Below are 21,170 nucleotides of genomic sequence, written 5' to 3' on the forward strand. Positions count from 1 at the left end.
AATGGACAAATCCAATTTGTTTTTCATTTTTTACACTTGACGTTCCACTGGGCGTGCCAAAAATTGTTGGCTTATTTTTCCTATGAAGGAAAATTTCATAAATGCGAGCGTGCCAGTAAGGATTAAAAAATCCTTACAGATTAAATTCAAACCAATTATCAAGCGATTGCATTGACGGTTTTTTTGCCTCAACAAAGAGGACTTCAAAATTGCCAAAGTGTAGAGAAAAGAAAAATTAAAAGAAGAATGAGGGAGACGGAGAAAGACGATTGAGTGAACAATCAAAGTAATAATTACTTACCTCTACTCATATGCTTCGAACATGAAATGATTTGAAAAGTAAATGCTGAAAATAAATGCTTCAAAATATAAATCTATGTTAAACTACTCCTAAGATAAGGAAAATGACAAGAAATATTGAAATCAATTGTCTTTGATTTGAATCCTGGATCCTTTACAATGTAGTCATGAATGGCTATTTATAGGCAAATATTTGTTGGAAAAAACTTCCAACAATAACTATCCAATAACCACCTAAAACTGCCCACTCTTCCATCTTTATTCTCACAATGCCACATATCCTTCAATGTTTTCATAACTTCCTTTAACCTCCAATTCATGCTCCATGTTCTCCATTTTATTCTCCATCATCTTTTGACATTTCATAACTTCTCATAACCTCCAAATGAGTAGGAGGATGCCACATGTCCTGCAATTATATAAATAATAAATAATAATAAAAATTGCAGATTTATGGTGCTAACAGAAACACTGTAAACCAAATTGCCAAACCAACCAGTCAAAGAAATGGAGAAAGGGTTGTCGTCGTCGAAGAAGAAGAAATGGGATATCCAAGGCAAGGAAGAAGATGGCAAAATGGCGTCGCCCATTACCTTTAGAACAGTTCAGGCAAAGATTACGGCAAATCTGAATAAACCAGACACAAGGCCGTTCATTCCCTTCGTACAAGGCGATCCATCGGCTTTTTTTCGGACCACTCTGGTAGCCGAGGGCGCCATTGTTGATTCTCTCTGTTCTGCTAACTTCAATGGTTACGCTCCTGCTGCTGGAATTGAACGGCCGCCAGAACGTAATGGTTACTTTGGCTCTTGTGCCATTTTGATTCTTACAATTTTAGTTGGATTGATTTTGACTCTCTATTTTATTTTTTTACATCAAATTGGTCTAGTTGATTCTAATTGCTAGCATTTTTTTTTTTTATGATAAATGCACACATCAACATTATGTGTCACGCTTTTTAAGAGTAAAAATATAAATTTGATCAATTATGTGACTTAATCTCAATTAATTCAGTAAAAATTTTCTGTTAAAAATTTTAACGGCATTATCAATTGAACAAAATTGATGCAAAATATAAAAATAAAAATAAAAATTGAATCAATTAAAATTAGAATAACTAAAATGACATAAACGAGAGAATATAAGAACCTGTAATTTTCTCAAAAAAAAAAAAAAAAAAAAAAATACAATGAGCTCATTGATGGACCAATTTATGAGAAACATTAATCCACTCTTTTAAATTCTGACACAATCTTTTTTGGTTAAATGGTCAATTGCAGAGCATCTCTCTTGTGGACTACCATACAAATTATCACCAAATGATGTGTATCAAACTGCTGGTGCCATTCATGCAATTGAAGTCCTTATAATGGTGCTTGGGCGTCTTCCTGGAGCCAATGTATTACTTCCTAGGCCTGGGTATCCACAATATGCAGCTTCTGCTGCATTTGCCAATCTTGAAATCCGACATTTCAACCTTCTACCAGAAAAGGGTTGGGAGGTTGATCTTGATGATGTCGAAGCTCTTGCAGATGACAACACTGTTGCCATGGTCGTCATTAACCGGGGAGTCCTTGTGGAAATGTTTTCACATTTAGGTTGTTTAAACTCGTTTCTTGGATATATATACATATAATCGTCTTTAAAATATAAGTTTGGTTTGACATTAACGTCGTTTAAAAAAAAAATAATGAAATTAAGAGTATCTTTTAAATTTTACATGAAGCCACAACCTATGTTACATGAACTCTAGTACGAGTGTCGGGTACGAGTATATATTTAGATGTTGAGCTTAACAAATTATAAATTTAAGGATATGCAGACTCGGCAAAAAAATGTCAATTTTTTATACTTTTAATCAAGTATGTGAGATAAAATGGTGGTATATGTAACTTACAGTGTCAAAAAGATATTTATATCAATTATATAACAATATGTACATATAATAGTAGTGTCCGATAAAAAATATCCGACACATATCCCATATCCTTATCCGAGTGTCAGGTGTCCGATATGGATATTTGATTTATTTTGAAGAGTCTGTGCAACATAAGCCACAACAAAATAAAAATAATCAAATACACTCATGCTCACTAAAGTATGCATTTTGTTGCATTCTAGTTCTCGAAGTATCGATTATGTTGCATTATTATCCACAAAATATACAATCTGTTACATTTTGATCCTTAATTTTTTAATTTAATTTTTAAAAAAAATAAAATTCTGAAAATTCCCTTCATTCCTTTATTAATTTTGAATGACCATAATGACAAGAAGTGTAACAGATTGCTATTTTGAGGATCAAAATGAAAAATTAAAAAATTAAAGACTAAATTGTAATAGGCTATATACTTTGGAGAGAGACATGTGTACATGTGATCGTGTTTTTAATTCCAAAGTTGGTGACTATTCTTTCATTGATTGATTTTTTTTATTTTTTGTTTTTCTTCAGATAGCCGAGAGTGCAAAAAAGCTTGGGATATTAGTGATTGCAGATGAAGTTTATTACTATCTAGCTTTTGGGAGAAACCCTTTTGTGCCAATGGGAGTGTTTGGATTGATCAATCACTCTTGGCCTTGTTTGGGAATATGATATTTTAGTAATTTTTTGATTTTTTAGTTAAAAAATGAGATAAAAAATATATATATTTAGAATGACTTTTTAATTTTTTACGAAAAGATACGCAAAAAGTAGAGAGAAAATTAATCTTTAACTTTTTTATATAAGTTATTGACTTTTTTTTCATGACTTTTTTTAAACTAAAATATGGAATTACCAAATATGGCCTCAATTGATTTGATTTTTTTTTAATATTGTTGGTATGTTTATTAAAATAATAAACAATTATAGAGTTAAATGCACGGACCAGTACACTAATTTAGTTTTAAATCTTAAAATTATATCAATTATATAAGTATGCATAAACTAATCCGGATATCTGATTATTTAAAAACAAAATTATATAAATACAAAATCCCAACATATATATTATTGATATGGGTTGAGCTTCTCTCCAGATATAAACCCATGGAACCTGCCACGTATTGATTCAATAGTTTATTTTGTAGAGTACTTCGTGAATATCATCACTAAAAAAATTAGGCCAATTAATTTTGATGGTTTAGGATTGAAGAGCTCAATGAAAGCCAGATTAGTGGTGCTGAAACCACCGTCGATCAATACAAATTAATACAGATATTTGATTATTTAAAAACAAATTTATATCAATACAAATTCCCAACATATATATTTAACAACAATGCTACGTAGCTCAAATTTTGTGGCTCAAAAGTGGCTCAAATGGCCAAAACGACGTCGTTTTGAGTACAGAACAACATAAAAATGGCCAAAACGACGTCGTTTTGGCCATTTGAGCCACTTTTGAGCCACAAAATTTGAGCTACGAGACATTTTCCTATATTATTGACATGGGTTAAGTTTCTCTATATAAACCCATGGAGCCCACCACGTATTAATACGGTCGTTTATTTTACAAAATATTTGGTGAATATTATCATTAAAAAAATTATGCCAATCTAATAATTTTGATAGTTTAGGATGACATCTTGTTGAAGAGCTCTATGAAAGCCGGATTAGTGGTGCTGAAACCACCGTCGATCAACAGGTTGACCCCGCTCACATACTTAGACTCGTCGCTCCCCAAATACACCACAGCCTCGGCCACATCTTCTACTTCCAATCTCACTCCTTTCAAGTTGGCCGACTCGCAAACCAGCTCTTCCACCTCCTCCTCCTTCATCCCCAGCCCATTTCTCAGAATCTGCGTGTTCACAGCGTGCGGAGAAATACAATTCACTCTTATCCCATCCTTCCCGAGCTCCACACACAAGTTCTTCGCCAGCCCCACCACGGCGTTCTTCGACGCCGTGTAAGGGTGAGGAATCGATCCATAAATCGCAGAAACCGCGCTCGCTGTGAACACAATGCTGCCTTTTTTGTTTGGAATCATTGCTCTGGCGGCATGTTTTGCACAGTAGAAAGCACCGAAGACGTTGACGTCGAAGACTCGCTTGAGATCTTGGGAATCGAGGGATTTGATTGTGCGATCGAACTTGCCGCCGATCCCGGCATTGCTGAACATGATGTCGAGTTTGCCGTGTTTGGCGATGGCGGTGTCTACTGCGTGTTCCACGTCGCGCTCGTTGCTCACGTCGCAGTGTACGAAAGAAACGGATTCGGTGGAGGTGGAGTTGACGACGGTGTTTTGGATATCCGCAATTATGACCTTGGCGCCATGCCGTACGAAATGCCTGGCGGTCGCCTCGCCAATGCCGCTGGCTCCGCCGGTTATCACCGCCACTTTACCTTCTAGCCTGCAAAATTATCGGGATGAAAAATGATATAGGAATTTATTTTTTAAATTTATTCTTAAGACTAATTAATATGTAAAAAAATAATTAATTATTGATTAGAGACGTTATTTTAGAATAGCACTAACCACTGAGAATATGGTGAGATTAAAATATATATATATATATATATATATATATATATATTTTAAGTTTGTTGATATCAAATATCTAGAGAGAAATTTTTTTTTGGTTGTGGAGAGGCATTGATGGGTTGGTTACCTCTTGGCAATGGGAGATAGCAAGGAAGAGGCTTTCAATAGATTTGACATGATGTTTCCGCTGTGAATGAAAGAACTTGAGCTGCTGTATTTATAACAGAATCAATGGATGGATCCAATATGTAGAGAAAAATTACCTGGTGATCTGGGAACATATTTATAACGCGTCTTAATTTAATATTTGTTTATTAAAATTGTACGATTTAATATTTTTTATTAACATTTTAAAATATTATTTAACAAGCATCAAAATGATAAATGGTCTGAAGGAAAATGACTGAGAGCACTAATTAGTGCCACCGTGGCACCCACTGCTCACCCATTGCCACAATATTGTTGGGTCTGTTTTTTTTTTTTTTAAAAAAAGTGAATGTCACATCATTAGTGGTTGTTTTAAAGCACAACTTTTAGACTAAATAATCACTCCCTATAAATATAGGATGTTCAAAATTTCATTAAAAATGTCAAAAAACCAAAATATCATACAGAAAATTCATAAATTTCTTTTAATTCTCTTTATTCTTTTACACATTTTTTTGGTAAAAAGTTAAAAAAAAAAAAAAAAAATCAAAACACTTCAATTTTTTTTCACCTCATATTAGCCTATACTTAGTTTGCATTGTGAAAATTAAATTGATGAAATATGGCTCCATGTAAGAAATGAATTTGAACCTTGAATTACTATGTACAGGTAAAACTCAAGAAATTCTTAGTAAGGTGCACTAATCATGAAAATGTGTCAAGAAAGTTATTATTAAAGGATATGTGTTGTTGAAATTTGATTAGTGTATTACAGGGTCTATGTATATGAACCATACACTGATGATTTCAGATAAAATTTTGAAAAAAATTTCACAATTTGTAGTGTTACTAAATTTTTATATGGAAAGACTAGTAACCCTCTAATAAAATTTCTACACCTTGTTTGAAAAAATAAAAAAATAAAACAAAACAAATCACAAAATGATTCCGAATTTGTAATGGAAGGTATATATTTAAAATTGAAACTTGGCCTCTAAATTTTTTTTTTTTTGATACTGTGAATTCACGATATGAATAAATCTTAATTTATTATTATATTTTGAAACACTTTTCTAGTTTATTTTTCTCAATTCATATCACTATTGATTTTTATATTAATATATGCTGTCAACATATATATATATATATATATATATATATTAAATTTGTTTGGGATTTGATACTTTACACGTTATTTAGGTATTGAAAAATGATTTGTAGTTCGAAAATCATTTGGCTCAAATGGCCCGACTGTCGAAAACGACGTAGTTTTTTTTTTTCGTATTAGATCTCTCAAAGAGAGAGAGAGAGAGAGAAGAGAGGAGAGAGAGAGCTCTACCAGAGATATTGAAGTTCATCGATTTGAGCTCCACCAGTGAAGAGAGAGAGCTCAACCTGTTTCTTCTTCTTCTTCTTCTTTTTTCAGGGTTTGAAATCGATCGATTTCATCGAAATCGATGGATATGGAATTCACAAAATCGATGGATATTGATGATGATGTTGTTGATGATGATGATGATGTTGATGAAGATGTTGTTGTTGATGATGATGATGTGTTTGATGATGATGATGATGATGTTGACGAAGTTGTTGTTGATGATAATGATGATGATGTGTTGATGAAGATGTTGATAAAGATGAAGACTTTTGTTGATGTTGATGAAGATGTTGTTGATGAAGACGTTGTTGAACAAAAGTCTTTCAATTGCTGTTGATGAAGACTTTACATGTTCTTTCCTAGCCTCCTTTTCTCTCTGTGTTCTTCATCTTCAAAGAGATAACAAGAAAAAAAAAAAAAAAAAATTCCAAAACGACGTCATTTTGAACTCTGGCCATTCGAGCCGTCTTAGTTTCGAGCTACCAAACGGGAGATTAGTGCACTACTAGTGAAAGTGTGCACCCATTATAAAGTGCATAAATCTTATATAACAAAATTTATTAATTTTATATATTTAATATTAATAAAAATATCTTTGTTAATATCATAGTCTTTTTTAAACATTCAAAATTGAAGAGTTAAAACTTATTATTATTCACAGGGTCTTTTTTTGTGTGTAAATGTTATAATTTGTATCTATTTGTTGTGTCGAAACTTAGTAACTACAAATTTAAAACATTTAAAGTATTTATTGTGATTTTTTCTTTTTGTGAATATCTATTTGTTGTAAAAGACTCAAAACTCAATTAGTTAATTTTACCACAATATGATTCATAATAAAATCACAATTGATCCATAATTTTTTTAAGGTTCATAATTTGTAAATATTTATAATCACAATAATTCCTAACATAACTACAATAATTTGTAACTACGATTTTTCCTAATAAAACCACAATAATTTTTAATTAACACCACAAAAATTATATCGTAGGCTATTCCAAAATAAAAAATGGGTGCATGGTGTGACAAGGATAACAAACCAAACTATACAAAATAAAATAAATAAGAATTAAAAAATTATTATAAGTTTTTTTAAACCAAGAATAATAATAATAACCAAAGAGGGCAACATAGTAATTTGGCAATGCCATAATTTTTTTCCTGGGGGATTTACTCCTTAGGAGTTGTTTAGAGTGTCCTAAATAAATGTACTTTTTGTCTTTTTAGACTAAAAAGTTAAGGTTGAAAATATGAATGTTTGGGTTAATTTTTTGACTTTTTATGAAAAAATGTGTATTAAAAAATTATATAAATTAATGTGTAAGGAAAAATTAGTATTGAGAGTTATGCGGCCGTAATTGTTGACTTTTGATTAATAGTGATAATTTTTTAACTTTTTAAATAATTTTTTGACTTTTTAACTTTTTAACTTTTTTTTTTTTTTTTTTTTTTTGAGAATTCTCAAACTTGTCTAATATTAGGACATTTGATGTAGGCGATCTTGGATCATTATGTCTATGTGGTGGTGATGATTAGGGATGGCAACCATGTGGCTTTGGGACTACAAACTCGTTCCTGCCCTGGTAGAAACAAGAGCAAAGCGATGGATGGTTTAATTTTGTGAGTTTAAGAATGTGAATAGTAATAAAAATTATAGATAATATAATATATTATAAATACTAATTTATAATTAATAAGAATTTAAATATAGATAAGAAATAAATGAGTAAAATATATGTTATGTGATTTTATTTTTATTTTTTTTTTTTGTGTTTTAATTTTAATATAGTTAAAAAAAATTAAATTATATATGGTAGAGGGCCACAATTTTTACGGTTCAAATGGCTCAAAACTGTCAAAACGACGTCGTTTTGAGCACAAAACATGTCAAAACGACGTCGTTTTGACAGTTTTGAGTCATTTGAGTCACACAAATTGTGACTCTCAAACATTATTCATATATTATATACAATTGATGCAACGGTCAAATAGAACATGGCGAGGGAAACAAAACACATTCGAGCTTACTTCCTCATTAGGATGGGGAAAATCTATTCGGGACAAGACAGGTCCATATTACGTAAGTAATAATAAACTCATAAACCATTACCATTTATCTCTTATCGATTTCTTAATAATCAACTTTTCTTTAAATTGTTTATTTATTTTTAAATTACAAGTTGTAGGAGAGGGTTCAAGAAAGGAGTTGGAAAATTCGAAGATCTTCAAAGATCCTTGAAGAACAACTTCAAATTCTCTAGAATATGATGAGAGGCTTAGATTCTTCAATAATCTCAACTTAGGAACACAACAACAAAGGAGATGTTGGAGATAAGAGATTGGGTGAAGAAGAAGGCAAAATGGCTAGAGAATAGAATAATGGCAAGGCTCTCCCATTGATCTCCCATTTTCACTCTCAAGGTTGATAATGGAGAAGGGAAATTAGTTCTTTCCCAAGAGTTAAAAAATCTCCAAAATCCATCCCTTGTAAAGCTATGGGTGGGTGCTATTTATAGGCACCTCATGATGTAGGATGGAGCCCATGTGCAAGGCACATGGGAGATATTCTCTCTAACCACCTTGTCCGAGGAGGTGACCTCTCCGAGGAGGTGACTTCTCCGAGGATGAGAAAACCCCGAAGAGGAGATCACTTCCTCGGCGAACCCTTCTTCTTAGCCACACCTAACCAATGATCCCCAATCATCCCAAAGGGTCAGGGGTAGTCCCAGAGGACGTCCTGCCGCAAAAATATTGCCGAGTCTCATGGACCCCCCCGGGGTCGTGCCACCTCGACCCGGGTATAGGCTAGTTTAACCGAAGAGTGAATTTATCTCCACTCACCGTCCTCGGGATCGGGTCCTTTGTTCGAACTCCATTACGCCCATGGTTCTGGTGCGTAGATCCCGGAAAGCTCCGAGCCCGCAAGTATTCTGGGACTCATTAACGGAGCGACTTCTAGATTGCGTCTGAATCCGTTCGAAGCCAAGTACTTCGGATCTCTAGATTCGTGGGTCCGAATCCTTTCGAGTCCGAGTGCCTCGGATCTCTAGGCTTGCTTAATACCTTTTCGAGTCCGGGCCCGAGTAAGTCTCTATGTTCGTGGACCCGAACCCTTTCGAGGCTTACAGCGATTCAATCCGTTTGATGGCGATAAATCTGGGCCCATCGATTCTTGGACTTGCGATAAATTCGGGCCCACTAATCTTGGGCTATTGGGCCTAAATAATTTAGTGGGCTCAAATTAGCCCCTCTTACATTTGCCCCTTGCGTGTATGAGAAATTTTAAATTTCTCAGACATGCATACTGTCATTTCTTCGACCCTGTTTCGCATCACGTTCCCCAAAAAAAAAAAAAAAAAAAAAAAAACGTTTTGTCACGACAGAGCCTATGGATAAAGCTGATGACGCACTTCAATTTACAGAAAAAATTGACAAGCAAAAATATTTTTTTTTTTTTTCAAATCAAAAATAAAAGTGCATGAGCCTTACCTTTTTATGCTGTAAAGTGAAACGTGGGCTAGCTGTACTCTAAAAGAAAAAGTGTGGCTTATCTTGTCAAGAATATAAAAAATTGATAAGAAAGAGTTTAAAAAAAAAAAGAAAAACGAAAGGCTCTTTTATATATATATATATATATATATATATATTCAGAATACTCCTGGCATCACACCGGATCGCACCTTCTTTTTTTTTTTTTTTTATTTAAGGAAATGGCAAAACCCTATTTGGCTCACCAACTTTTCGCACAGCCGCCACACCCATTTCAACTTCGTCTCTCATCCTACTCTCTCTAGATCGAGAGGCCATATTTCTTCCTCAGCAACCCAGCACTGCTGCCATTTGCACGGACCTCCATCGCAGCTTCTAGCCCCGCTGCCAAAGATCCAGCCACTATCACGGTAGGTCAGCACCGGCACCAGCTCGTCACGGTCGCTGCCTCCTCGCGTTGCTGACATCTTGTCGCTGCTCTAACTACTGCAAACGCCGACTACGACCTACCACAAATGCCGACTGCCATTGCAATGCCATCCACATAGCTCAGCTCCGACTATCGCGAACATCACAGCCCAAGACAGCACCGACGCCGCTGCTACTGCCGGCTTCGACTGCCCAGCTTCATCGCCAATTCACAATCGGCCTTTCTGCAACATCACTGCTCCTCCACTGTCCAGCGTTCTTCCTCATCTTTGCTTTTAGTAGGCATTTCAAATATATATATATATATATATATATATGGCTCATGATGTATATATATTATATATTTTTATTTCATTATATTTTTTTTTTAGACTCCTCTTGAATGGGACCAACACAGTTTTTCTTCTTTGTGAACAAAGCAGAGCCGCTGCCGTTTGCATTGAACTTCCTCGTGGCTTCAAGCGACGCCGCCAATCTGCCCCAACGCCATGACACAGCCACTGTTTTGTTTCAGCGTCACGACTGCCGCAGTCGTGTAATCCAGGCTGTTGCTCGCCCTTGGTGCTTCACTTCAGCTTAGTGAGCTTAGAGGTTCAAGCACGCCGAACCTTGGTTTCGCTCCCACAATCGCTGAAATCCGCCTCTATTTGCATATCAATTGTTGTCTCAACCCTCCGAGTGCCGCTGTCAGCCTCTCTCTGCTTCACCTCCGATCACTGTTGACTTCAAGGGTTCCAACACAGACCACACACGTTCGCCCTCTCAACGCAACGTGTGTGGTCTAGCTCAGCCTAGCTCAATCTTGTTGATCTTGATCGACGCCGACTCAGCTACATCTTCAACACTGCCTCCGTCCTCAACTCTCCAACGCCGACTACGCACGTTGCCCTTTCAACGCGACGTGTGAGTGGGCCTGCCTAGTACTGCTCGGCGTCGGCCTCAGGTGTGTCTGGCTTACGTTTTGTAGTCTTGTCACTACTTCCAGCCGTGCTCTTCTTCCATTGGCGTGAATCTGTGAGTAACTCTTTCAATTGTTTTATATATATATATATATATTTGTATGGTGGCAGCTCTTGTAATAAATAAATGAATAAATTCACTTTCCTTCTTATTGATGGATCTTTGTGCTCAAGAAATAGATATATAAACCCATGCATTGCTATATTAAATAAAATGAATCCATGCTTGAACTTCCATGTTCTGATACATTAAATAAAAATAATATCGGTGATTTGAAATCCCAATGTGAATCTTGAATTTGTTTGGGCTTTGCAATTTTTGAAATAAGTTGTGGGATTTATTTAAACGATTTTTCTGACTTGAAATTTGCCAAAGAAATTCTGGACTATTGCATAACTTGAACCATTGCTGCTGAATTTTTTTTTTTTTTTTGCCCTCGTAATAGAATATCTGCCACCTGAATTGAGCAAATAATATTGACTTGGGAAGAACATTCTTGTAGCTTGCACGTCAATCCATCAAATCTTGCTACTGATAAGCAATGTAATATACTTCGGATCTCGGGCCTGAAATTTACTATTGAACTTCACTGTGTCCAAATTTTGAGCCCCGTATAAATTGGACCTTTAATATGGAACATAGTGACTTTAAGAAATTGACCCAATTGAACTTCATCATGAAGCGACCTTTGACATTGCACCTCTTATTGATGATAGAAGGCGAAAATCTATATGTTGATGATGCACCCATTGGTATTAAAATTTGTTGAGCTTGAAGAATATCCGAGAAAATGAATTGTTGATGACGTCTGAAGTTGAATTTGTTGATAAAACCATCATGTTGCATGTAACAATATTCTGAATTTTAATACGGTCAACTCCTTACTATTTATACCTGTTATTTCAGCCATATGTCTTCTCGAAAGAAACCTGCTGTCCCGGGGTCATCGGAACCGGCTCTCATGAAAGAGAGGGATGTATCTCCGGCATCTGAGTGGAGGAAATCTCCTTATTTTGGTCGGAAGGACCCCTTCTGGCGGGCGGCTACCTCCACCACTTCTCTTCTATCTCCGAAGGCGGCTCCATTATGTCTCACTGAGGACACTGACTCTGGACATGAGGCCCTCATTTCTCCTTCCTCGGTGCTACGCTTTCGGATTGAGCAGGGGGACTTTCCATACTGTTATCCTCAGTTCAAGGCCTTCTCAAACCCTCCTTTCGGTTGGCAAGAGTGGGTCGATGATGTCCTCTCGGACAAGAGCCTCTGTCAACGACTTCAAGAGGCCCGGCTATTGATCCCGGTGAAAATATCTAGATCTCTATCCATCCGTCGCAACAATGCTAGCCTGGAAGCCATGGCTCTTCGGTGGAGCACCGAGACACACACCTTTATACTTGGCCAGCACGAGATGGGGCCCACCCTTGAGGATGTGTTCATGTTGCTGCGCCTGGAAGTGACCGGCCCTGATGCCTTCGACCCTGAGCAGACACCCCCCGAAGATGATTCTTTGATCCAATCTCTGAAGCTAAATCTTCAAACTTGTGGTCGGTGGAGTTCTGTTTTTGATGGTTCAGCGAGGAGGACTAGTCGAGTAAGGACGGACCGTGCCTCCTATACTGCATGGATCCGTCACTTCTTCAAGGATCTTCAGCCCTTGGCCAGAGATGCTGATCCTGACTCTCGGGAGTATGAAGCCGGTCCGATGTATGGCTCCAGGCTCTATTTCTTGGGATTTCTGGCTTGCTTCCTTTCATTCTTCATTCTTCCGAGCACACCTCCGGATTCCCTCAATCCTTTCGTCTTCCCCTTGGCAGTCAGGCTCTTTAGAGGAGATCGGATCCCTTTGGCTCCCCTATTTCTTGGGAATCTCTATTATCGGCTGGATCTACTACATCGAGATATGGTTCGCTCCGTGGGTCGATATGAGCCTGTCTCCTTCATTCACAGCCAGTTCCTACTTTGTTTCTTCTTCGAGAGGTTCCCAAAATTTGCCCCTGCTCCAACTGTATTCGAGGCGGAGGTTCTTCGGGAGATAGTGGATAAAGATGGCATCCCCGTGCTCGATACTGATGGGTCTCGGACATTTGAGAAAGCAAAGTCTTGCCAGCCGTTGATTACACGTTGGTCACGTATCATTTCCACCTTATCCTTGAATACTCTGGTGGATGATCCCCGACGCTTTGTGGCACGGCCGTATGTATGCCCACCTGTAGATGTGGCCACACCGCTTATCTATCATGGTTCCTCCCGCTCGGTGTCCTTTCCTTTACCGAAGAACATCCCTGCACCCCTTGTTGATATGCTGATTATGATCCGTCCGAGTTCATTACCGGTGTGGCATGAGGAAGGCGTTGATAGTGCCGTTTATAGGCCTGACCGTGTAGCATGTCAATTCGGGTTTGATCAATGTGCCCCGGGGCCAGCACCTCATTTATTATCATTTTCAGAGAGCTACGGGCGCTTCAGTCGCCGGCTTGTACACACCATGCTTCCCATATCCGGCTCTTTGACGATGCCAGGCTTGAGCCGAGTAGGGGGTTTCACCCCCTCTTTCAGGCGGTATTGGCAGAAGAATATCGATGCGTTTATTGCATTTGTCCAGAGCAGACCGACCGTATGTTTGCCTCCGCCGATTTATAAGAAGGATTCTTCTCTTCGGCTACCCGAGAGCCGAAAATCTGACCACATGTACGAGAGTTTCTTCACCTCATCTGCTCCAACTGACCCTTCTGCTCGGGCATCTGCTTCTAGCTTGGCAATTACTTCTCTGGAGCCAGTCCCTTTGGCAATTACTTCTCCGGAGCCAGTTCCTCGGACGACCCGCCTTAAGAAGATGGCTCACAAGAGGACTTCTGATGCCAGTCCTTCCGCTTCTCGCCTTTCCAAAAGGCTTCATGAGGTACCCGAAATTTTTGATTTGAAGCTACTTTCCTTTTTGCGACTATACCTTCTAAAATGAAAACTTTTATTTGTCCATGTTGTGTAGGATCCTGCGGTTGTTGACGTTCTTAGTACCGGGGCTCCTGGCCATGCTGCCTCCCCCAGGCCGGACTCAGACTTGGACGACACCCTTCCTTTGTCTGCAAGACTTGTGAAGATGCGCACCTCTCGTATAGCAGTTATAGATGATGACGATGATGAGGCTGAGTCCTCCGATCATTTTTGTGACCTTATTCCACGCATGCGTCGTCACTGCCCTACCGTAGTTGAGGAGGAGCGCTATCTTGGTGACGAGGTTATTGGGGCTCACCGTTCTGATGTTGAGATTACTGGAGGGACTGATGCCACAGAAATTGATGCCGTAGGCCATGCTTCTAGAAGCAATGTAGAGACGAGGTGCGCCTCTGGGAATGGTGTGGAGGTGGATGTGCTAGAAATCTCTGAGACTCGCTCTGGCACTTATGGTAATTCTCATCCTCCGGTCCTCCTTCCTTCTTCAGGGATGACTGCTACTGTTCAGGCTTTGTCAGACATTGAGATCGATCAGGTGCTCTCTATACGGCCAAGTGACCTTGCTGATGCTAGGAGTCCTTCAGTTGCTCCGGCTTTGCATATTGATTCTCCCTCTGGTAATCTTTCTTTCTGAAGTTTGTCATTTACTTCTATCTGTGAGAAATCTTTACTTAAATGACTTTCCTGTTCCCTACCTCTAATAAGGCCTTCTTATCTTTTCTTCAGTGTTAGCTGCTAACGGGGTCTTGCCTTCACCTACCTCAGATTCTGCTCCAGTGTTAGCTGCTACCGGGGTCCTGCCTTCACCTGCCTCGGACTCTGCTCCAGTGTTAGCTGCTACCGGGGTCCTGCCTTCACCTGCCTCGGACTCTGCTCCAGTGTTAGCTGCTACCGGGGTCCTGCATTCACCTGCCTCGGACTCTGCTCCAGTGTTAGCTGCTACCGGGGTCCCGTCTTCACCTGCCCCGGACTCTACTCCGACTCTCTTTGTAACTCCTCACGGTTCTCCTTCTCAAGGGGGAACACCTGCCTTTGAGACGACTGCCAGAGGTTCTTCATCGCCAGTGCCTTCGAATATTTTGGATTTGAATCTCAGTGATTTCCACATTGATAGTGATGCTTTTGGTCTGTCCCCTTATCGTTCGGCATTCTCAGGCTCGGGACCTCTGCCGGGAGTTACCCCTCCGGGTGGTTCATCTAACCCGATAGACATTGGGGAGATTCCTGAGACTAGCAACTTTCCGGCCCCAATTCCTCCTTCGACTTCTGGCAAAGTATCATTTCTCCATTATTGGGTAGCTCCTGAGTTTGCTTCAGTTCTACAGCTTGTGCATTCAAGTTACCCGGAGACCTTTGCTTCATTTGCTTGCCAGTGTCCACTCATTCAGACTGCTCTTCTCGAGTCTTTTGCCACTATCTTATATAGCTTGGACACGCAACGGTTGTGTGACCTTAATGGAAAAGTAGTCGAGACGGCGTATCAGGGGATCTCTGACATGGAGCGTCACCAAGTGGACTTATCATGGCTTCGGAAGCGCCTGGATATAGCTTCGAACGCCAGTCATCGGCTGGAACTTATGTCTGTGCTTGCCTCTTATCGCACCTCTATAGATGAGACAAAGGCAACTCTTCGTGAACTTGAGTCGGGTTATGCTCGGGCCTTGGAGACTTTAGAGGCACACTCTACTGTTTGTCCTCCAGATGTAGATGTGACGGGCAGCTTCTTCGAAGGTGTCTTTAGGAAAGATTGAGTTTTTTTTTTATCATTACTTTCTTGCCCCTTTCGATAAAAATGTTTTATCTAGGACAATGCAATGAAATGACAAAATTTTTGTTGTTTGGATATTTTCGCATTGTTTTCTCATTCTACTTGATAAAATATTTATTTCGAATGATAGAACAATCATATGCACATGTTTATAAAAGCTGAAATATTCTCATTAGTTCTTCAACTTTCTTGACAAAAGCATAATAGATTCACTGTAAGTGATGGGATAAAACATACACCATAGAGAAAACCAGCTTCTTCATAACGCAAGGGAAATACAACCTTTAGACAAAGTAAGAAAGTGAAAATGAATTTCAACATAGATGAGTCCAACTATGGGTAGTAATGCTTGATAAACTTTGCATTGAGCGGGCCAGTTCGGAAGCCGTCTTCAACCCTTACAAGTTTGTAGTACCCGCTTGAGCTTGCCTGAACCACCTTGTAGGGCCCTTCCCATTTTGGAGAAAACTTGGGTAAAGGCTGTCCTCGCATGATTGGGTCTACAATCTTCCATACTAGATCACCTTCTTCAAACTTCCTTGGTACCACAGTCTGGTTATAGGCTCGGGCGATGGACTCATGATACCTTTCCATGACTTTTGCAGCTCTGTCATGCTTTTCCTCTAATGCTTCCAATCTGGTGGTTCGAGGCTCCAATACCATTCCCGAGGCGAGAGCCATTCGAGCAGATGGCGTTTCCAACTCTATAGGTAACACTGCCTCGGACCCATACACAAGGGAGTAAGGAGTTGCTTGAGTTGGCTTTCTCTTCGAAGTGCGATACGCCCATAGGGCTACTATCAACTGTTCGGACCAAGTCCCCCCAAACTCATCCATCATCTTGCTCAGAATCCTTATCAGTGTCTTGTTTGTGGCTTCCGCCTGCCCGTTCCCTTTTGGATAGTAGGGTGTGGATTTGTGATGCTTCACTTGGTAAGTCTCTAGGAGGCTCTTCACATCTTTGTTTATGAAGGGAGTGCCGTTATCCGAGAGGATGGTGTTTGGTACTCCAAATCGGCAAATGATATTCTCCTTGATGAAGTTCGCAACTGCAGGCCCCGTAGCGTTCTTCAGAGGAATTGCTTCGACCCACTTTGTACTCAATTCTGTGGCTGCGAGAATCCACTTGTACCCCTTAGAAGATGTGGAGATGGGCCCTATCAGATCAAAAGCCCAGGTATGGAACGGCCATGGCGTTCGGATACTATGCAGGTCTACAGCTGGAGCATGGATCAAATTTCCGTGTTTCTGACAAGTCTGGCACCTCTTCACGTGATGGGATGCATCTGACTCCATGGTCGGCCAGTAATACCCAAGGTGTATAAGTTGCTCGAACAGCCGAGCCCCTCCTTGATGTTCAATCTCGTGGGCTCTTCCGAGGACTAGATCTGACTCCTCCTTGGAGAGACATCTCAGGGGAGTGCCCTCAATACTTCTTCTATACAGCTTGTCCTGATCAAGAAAGTACCGCCTCGCTCTCCTCTTGAGGTGTGCAATGTCCCTTGGGCTCTCAGGTAGTGTTCCCTCTTTGAGATAGTCAATGTAGACTTGCCTCCAGTCAGGGGTATCAATTTCAAAGCAACTCTCATCCTCCCGGATGTATGACTGACACTTGGGGCATTCCCTCTGTAATTGATTTGAGTCCTTCTCTATCTCGGGCCAATAATAACCTTGTCTTTGGATTCTTCTATACAGACTGATATCCCCATCCCCGCAAGACTTTTCATGGATCTGTTGTAGTCGGAAGCTTGCTTCTTGTTGGCCAATACACCGGGCTAGGAATCTGGTACCTCCTCGGAAGTAAAGTTCACCTTGAATAATTGTGAATTGGGCAAGCTTGGCCATAGTCAGTTTTCCAACTTTGCTTCTGAGTTGCTTGAGGACTTCTCCTCTCCAGTCCTCCGGAAGGCCTTTGTCTTCGGGTATTATTGAAGGTTCTGTTCTCTTCTTGATAACAATTGTTGCCTCTTCCTCTGGAATGTCAACTCTTGCCCCTAATGTTGCGAGGGCATCTGAAAACTTGTTGTCGGAGCGAGGCACATGCTCTATTTCGACCTTCTGAAATTTGTCAAGAAGCCTTTGGACTGTTGTTCGATATGTGGCCAAGGCAGGCTCCTTTAAGACGAACTGTCCTGAAACTTGCTTCACTATCAGCTTTGAGTCCCCCCGGATCCGAATCTTCTTGATACTGTGCTTCTCAGCTGCTATCAAGCCTAAAATAAGAGCCTCATACTCGGCTTCGTTATTCGAACAATGGAAATCCAGTTTATAAGACAAATATAACTTTTCCCCACTTTTGCTTGTAAGGACTATCCCGGTTCCTCCCTTCCCTCCGGCTGCTGCTCCGTCAAAGCTCAATGTCCAGAAGCTTTCCTCGGAAGCCATAGCTGCGTGCACCTCTCCTCTTAATTCTTCATTCACTGGTTCATAGTCACCACTTGGAAATTGGGCAAGGAGATCAGCTAAGGCTTGGCTTTTGATCGCCTTGGGGGCTACACATGTGATCTCGAATTCACCCAATGCTAACAACCATCTTGCCACCTTCCCGGTTAGAGCAGGCTTGCTGAGGAGGTATCGGATTGGATCACTTCTAGTAACAATCTGAATCTGATGTGCTAGGAAGTAATGTCTGAGCTTTTGGGCAGTGAATACCAAAGCTAAACAATGTCTCTCTACTGGAGTATATCGGACTTCTGCTCCTCGAATCTTCCGACTGATGTAATACACCGGGCGTTCTACTCCATCTACATCTTGGACCAATAATGCCCCTATGGACTTGGGGGTTGAAGTTAGGTACAACATTAGAGGCACCCCGGGCTGCGGGGCTATCATGGTCTGAGGCGAGGTCAAGGCCGCCTTGATTCTCTCAAAGGCCTTTTGGTGCTCTTGGTTCCACTCGAACTTGGCATCTCCTTTTAACAAAGAGCCGAAAGGCGCAGAGATCTCTGCCAGTGCTGGGATAAACCTCCGAATATAAGACACCTTCCCGAGGAACTTCTTTAACTCCTTCTGAGAATGCGGGGGAGGCATTGCTCTGATAGATTTGACCTTGTCTTCATCTGCCTCGATACCATGCCTATGTACAAGAAACCCGAGGAACTTCCCGGCCGTCACCCCGAAAGCACATTTGAGAGGATTCATCCTCATTTTGAATTTCTGGCACCTCTTGAATACCTTCTCAAGGTCTCGGAGATGGTCTTCTTCTTTCTTGGATTTCACCACTAGATCATCAACATAATCTTCCATCTCATGATGGATCATGTCATGAAAGATTGCAGTCATAGCCCTTTGGTAAGTTGCACCGGCATTCTTGAGTCCGAAAGGCATGACTGTATAGAAGAAGTTTCCGAGAGGTGTTCTAAAAGCAGTCTTTTCTGCATCCTCTTCAGCCATCTTAATCTGATTGTATCCACTGAATCCATCCATGAATGAGAACATCTGGTGTCCCGAGGTAGTATCCACGAGGGTGTCGATGTGAGGAAGAGGGAATTCATCCTTTGGGCAAGATTTGTTCAAATCTCGAAAGTCTACACATACTCTGATTTGGCCATTCTTCTTCTTTACTGGCACGATGTTTGCTAACCACGTGGGGTACTGTATTGGCCGGATGAAACCAGCCTGTTGAAGTTTTTCAATTTCCTCCTTAATCTTCTCTTCGAGATCTGGATGATATTTTCGAGCAGCTTGCTTAATTGGCTTGGAGTTTGGGAACACATCAAGATAGTGGGAGACTAGGTCAGGATCTAGTCCAGGCATTTCCTTATATGACCAAGCAAACACATTTGAGTATCGGCTTATCAACTTTAACAATTGTTCCCGCTTTTCTGGGCTAAGGCTCGAACTTACGAATACCGGCCTCGGTGCATCTTGTCCATCACTCAGATCTATTTCGATAAGTTGTTCAGGCTGAGGCTTCGGCCCATCTTGCATACATTCTGGAGCCACTTCAGGCTTTATTACTATATCATTGTCAGGAGGCTCTTCTTTTGACTCGGAGTCGGTGACTGAAGAAACCGACTCCCCGCACCTTCATAAATAATACACCATCTTGCCTCCTTCTCGAACTTTCATCCCCTTCCGAGGAATAGGCGGACTTTCTGGTCTAGACATCGCCCGCTTACTTGATTCTGTCATCGGCTCCTTGTCATCTTTGATATCCTCCCAACGAGGAATTTTGACCCCTCGAGGCTTAGAGGTGGTGGGAACTTCTTCGACAGCCAGTTCGGTGAAGTAGATGGCATCAGAATAATGAGCTTCATGGATCTCGAACGGCCTTTCTGTAGCCTGAATTGTCACCGTCTTCTTTCCCCATTTAGCCTTAACACACTGATGATAACTTGATGGTACAGCCCCATATCTATGCATCCAGGTCCTCCCTAGAATGATGTGATAATTTGCCTCAGAATCGATAATATGGAACTTGGTGGCCGAGCGAATCTCTCCAACGGCTAAATCAACTGTTACGCATCCGATAGTAATTCTCCTTTCTCCACCGAAGCCAGTGATGACTATCGGCTGCTTCACAATGCGTTCTTCAGAGATTCCGGCTCTTTCTAGAGTAGCGCGAGTCATAATGTTGATAGAGGCTCCACTATCTAGAAAGGCCCTTTTGAACTCAACCCCGTTAATAAAAACAGTAACATAAAGCGGGCGATTGTGAGAAAAAGGATACTTTCGATCAGCCTCGGAGAAAGTAATGGCACTAGATTGCTCTTTTGCCTTCCTCGGGATAGACCCCTCAGTCGACATGCATTCCTCATGGTGTGCCTCGGCTATATTAATGATAGACTTGGTGATTTCCGTTCTTGCCTCCCTGGAAAGTCCAAGCTGGTCAAAGAATTGCTTGAACTTTACACAGTCTTGCAGGGTTTTGGCATAGTGATCCGGATCTTTTTCCACACTTGGAGGCTCGTAGTTAACCATCTCCTCGGTCTCCTCAAAATAAGATGCCACATAAACATGGTGTCCTCCTCTTCCATAGTATTCTTCTCCTCCTTCTGGATCAAAGGGATCATCGCCATGAGTCATAAATGTTCTGCCCTCTGGATCGAGAGCACTTCCATAGTAAACTTGCTCACCCTCTGGCTCGAGGATGTCGTCCAGATAACAGTCATCGTCATCGAGATTAGCGATAGCCTCGATCATTGGGCCTTCATAAGCTATCATAGCAACATTCTTGCCCTTGTCTCGGTGTTGAGGATACGGTTGTTCTCGGATGTCTTGAGTCCCTCGCTTTTTGAACCTCAATTCGTCTGCCTCGACTTTATCTCTGAAGATT

At 40.4% G+C, this 21,170-nt stretch overlaps 1 protein-coding gene and 1 long non-coding RNA gene across 4 annotated transcripts; both read right to left on the reverse strand.

Moving 5' to 3' along the window:
* Nucleotides 1-415: 415 nt before the first annotated feature.
* LOC145822501 (uncharacterized) lies at nt 416-3,226 on the reverse strand. Its single transcript, XR_014363823.1, has 2 exons — nt 797-3,226; nt 416-709 (listed from the first exon to the last, which is right to left on the reverse strand). It is a non-coding gene; the product is annotated as an uncharacterized LOC145822501 (long non-coding RNA).
* A 545-nt stretch (nt 3,227-3,771) lies between these two features.
* On the reverse strand, nt 3,772-6,787 carry LOC114269951 (secoisolariciresinol dehydrogenase). 3 transcript variants are annotated; one of them, XM_082919629.1, is made up of 3 exons: nt 6,253-6,787; nt 4,894-4,974; nt 3,772-4,635 (listed from the first exon to the last, which is right to left on the reverse strand). In XM_082919629.1, the coding sequence occupies exons 2-3, from the start codon at nt 4,941-4,943 to the stop codon at nt 3,855-3,857; spliced, it is 831 nt and encodes a 276-aa protein (XP_082775755.1). In that variant the 5' UTR covers nt 4,944-4,974; nt 6,253-6,787; the 3' UTR covers nt 3,772-3,854. The 3 variants fall into 3 exon arrangements, with proteins under 3 accessions (XP_082775755.1, XP_082775754.1, XP_028067132.2); XM_082919628.1 differs by having other exon boundaries at nt 4,894-4,977; nt 6,253-6,716; XM_028211331.2 differs by lacking the exon at nt 6,253-6,787 and having other exon boundaries at nt 4,894-4,993.
* Between the last annotated feature and the right edge of the window lie 14,383 nt (nt 6,788-21,170).

The sequence above is a fragment of the Camellia sinensis genome, chromosome 3 (genome assembly GCF_055761805.1).
Source record: "Camellia sinensis isolate YWXY chromosome 3, ASM5576180v1, whole genome shotgun sequence".
Classification (NCBI taxonomy): Eukaryota; Viridiplantae; Streptophyta; class Magnoliopsida; order Ericales; family Theaceae; genus Camellia; species Camellia sinensis.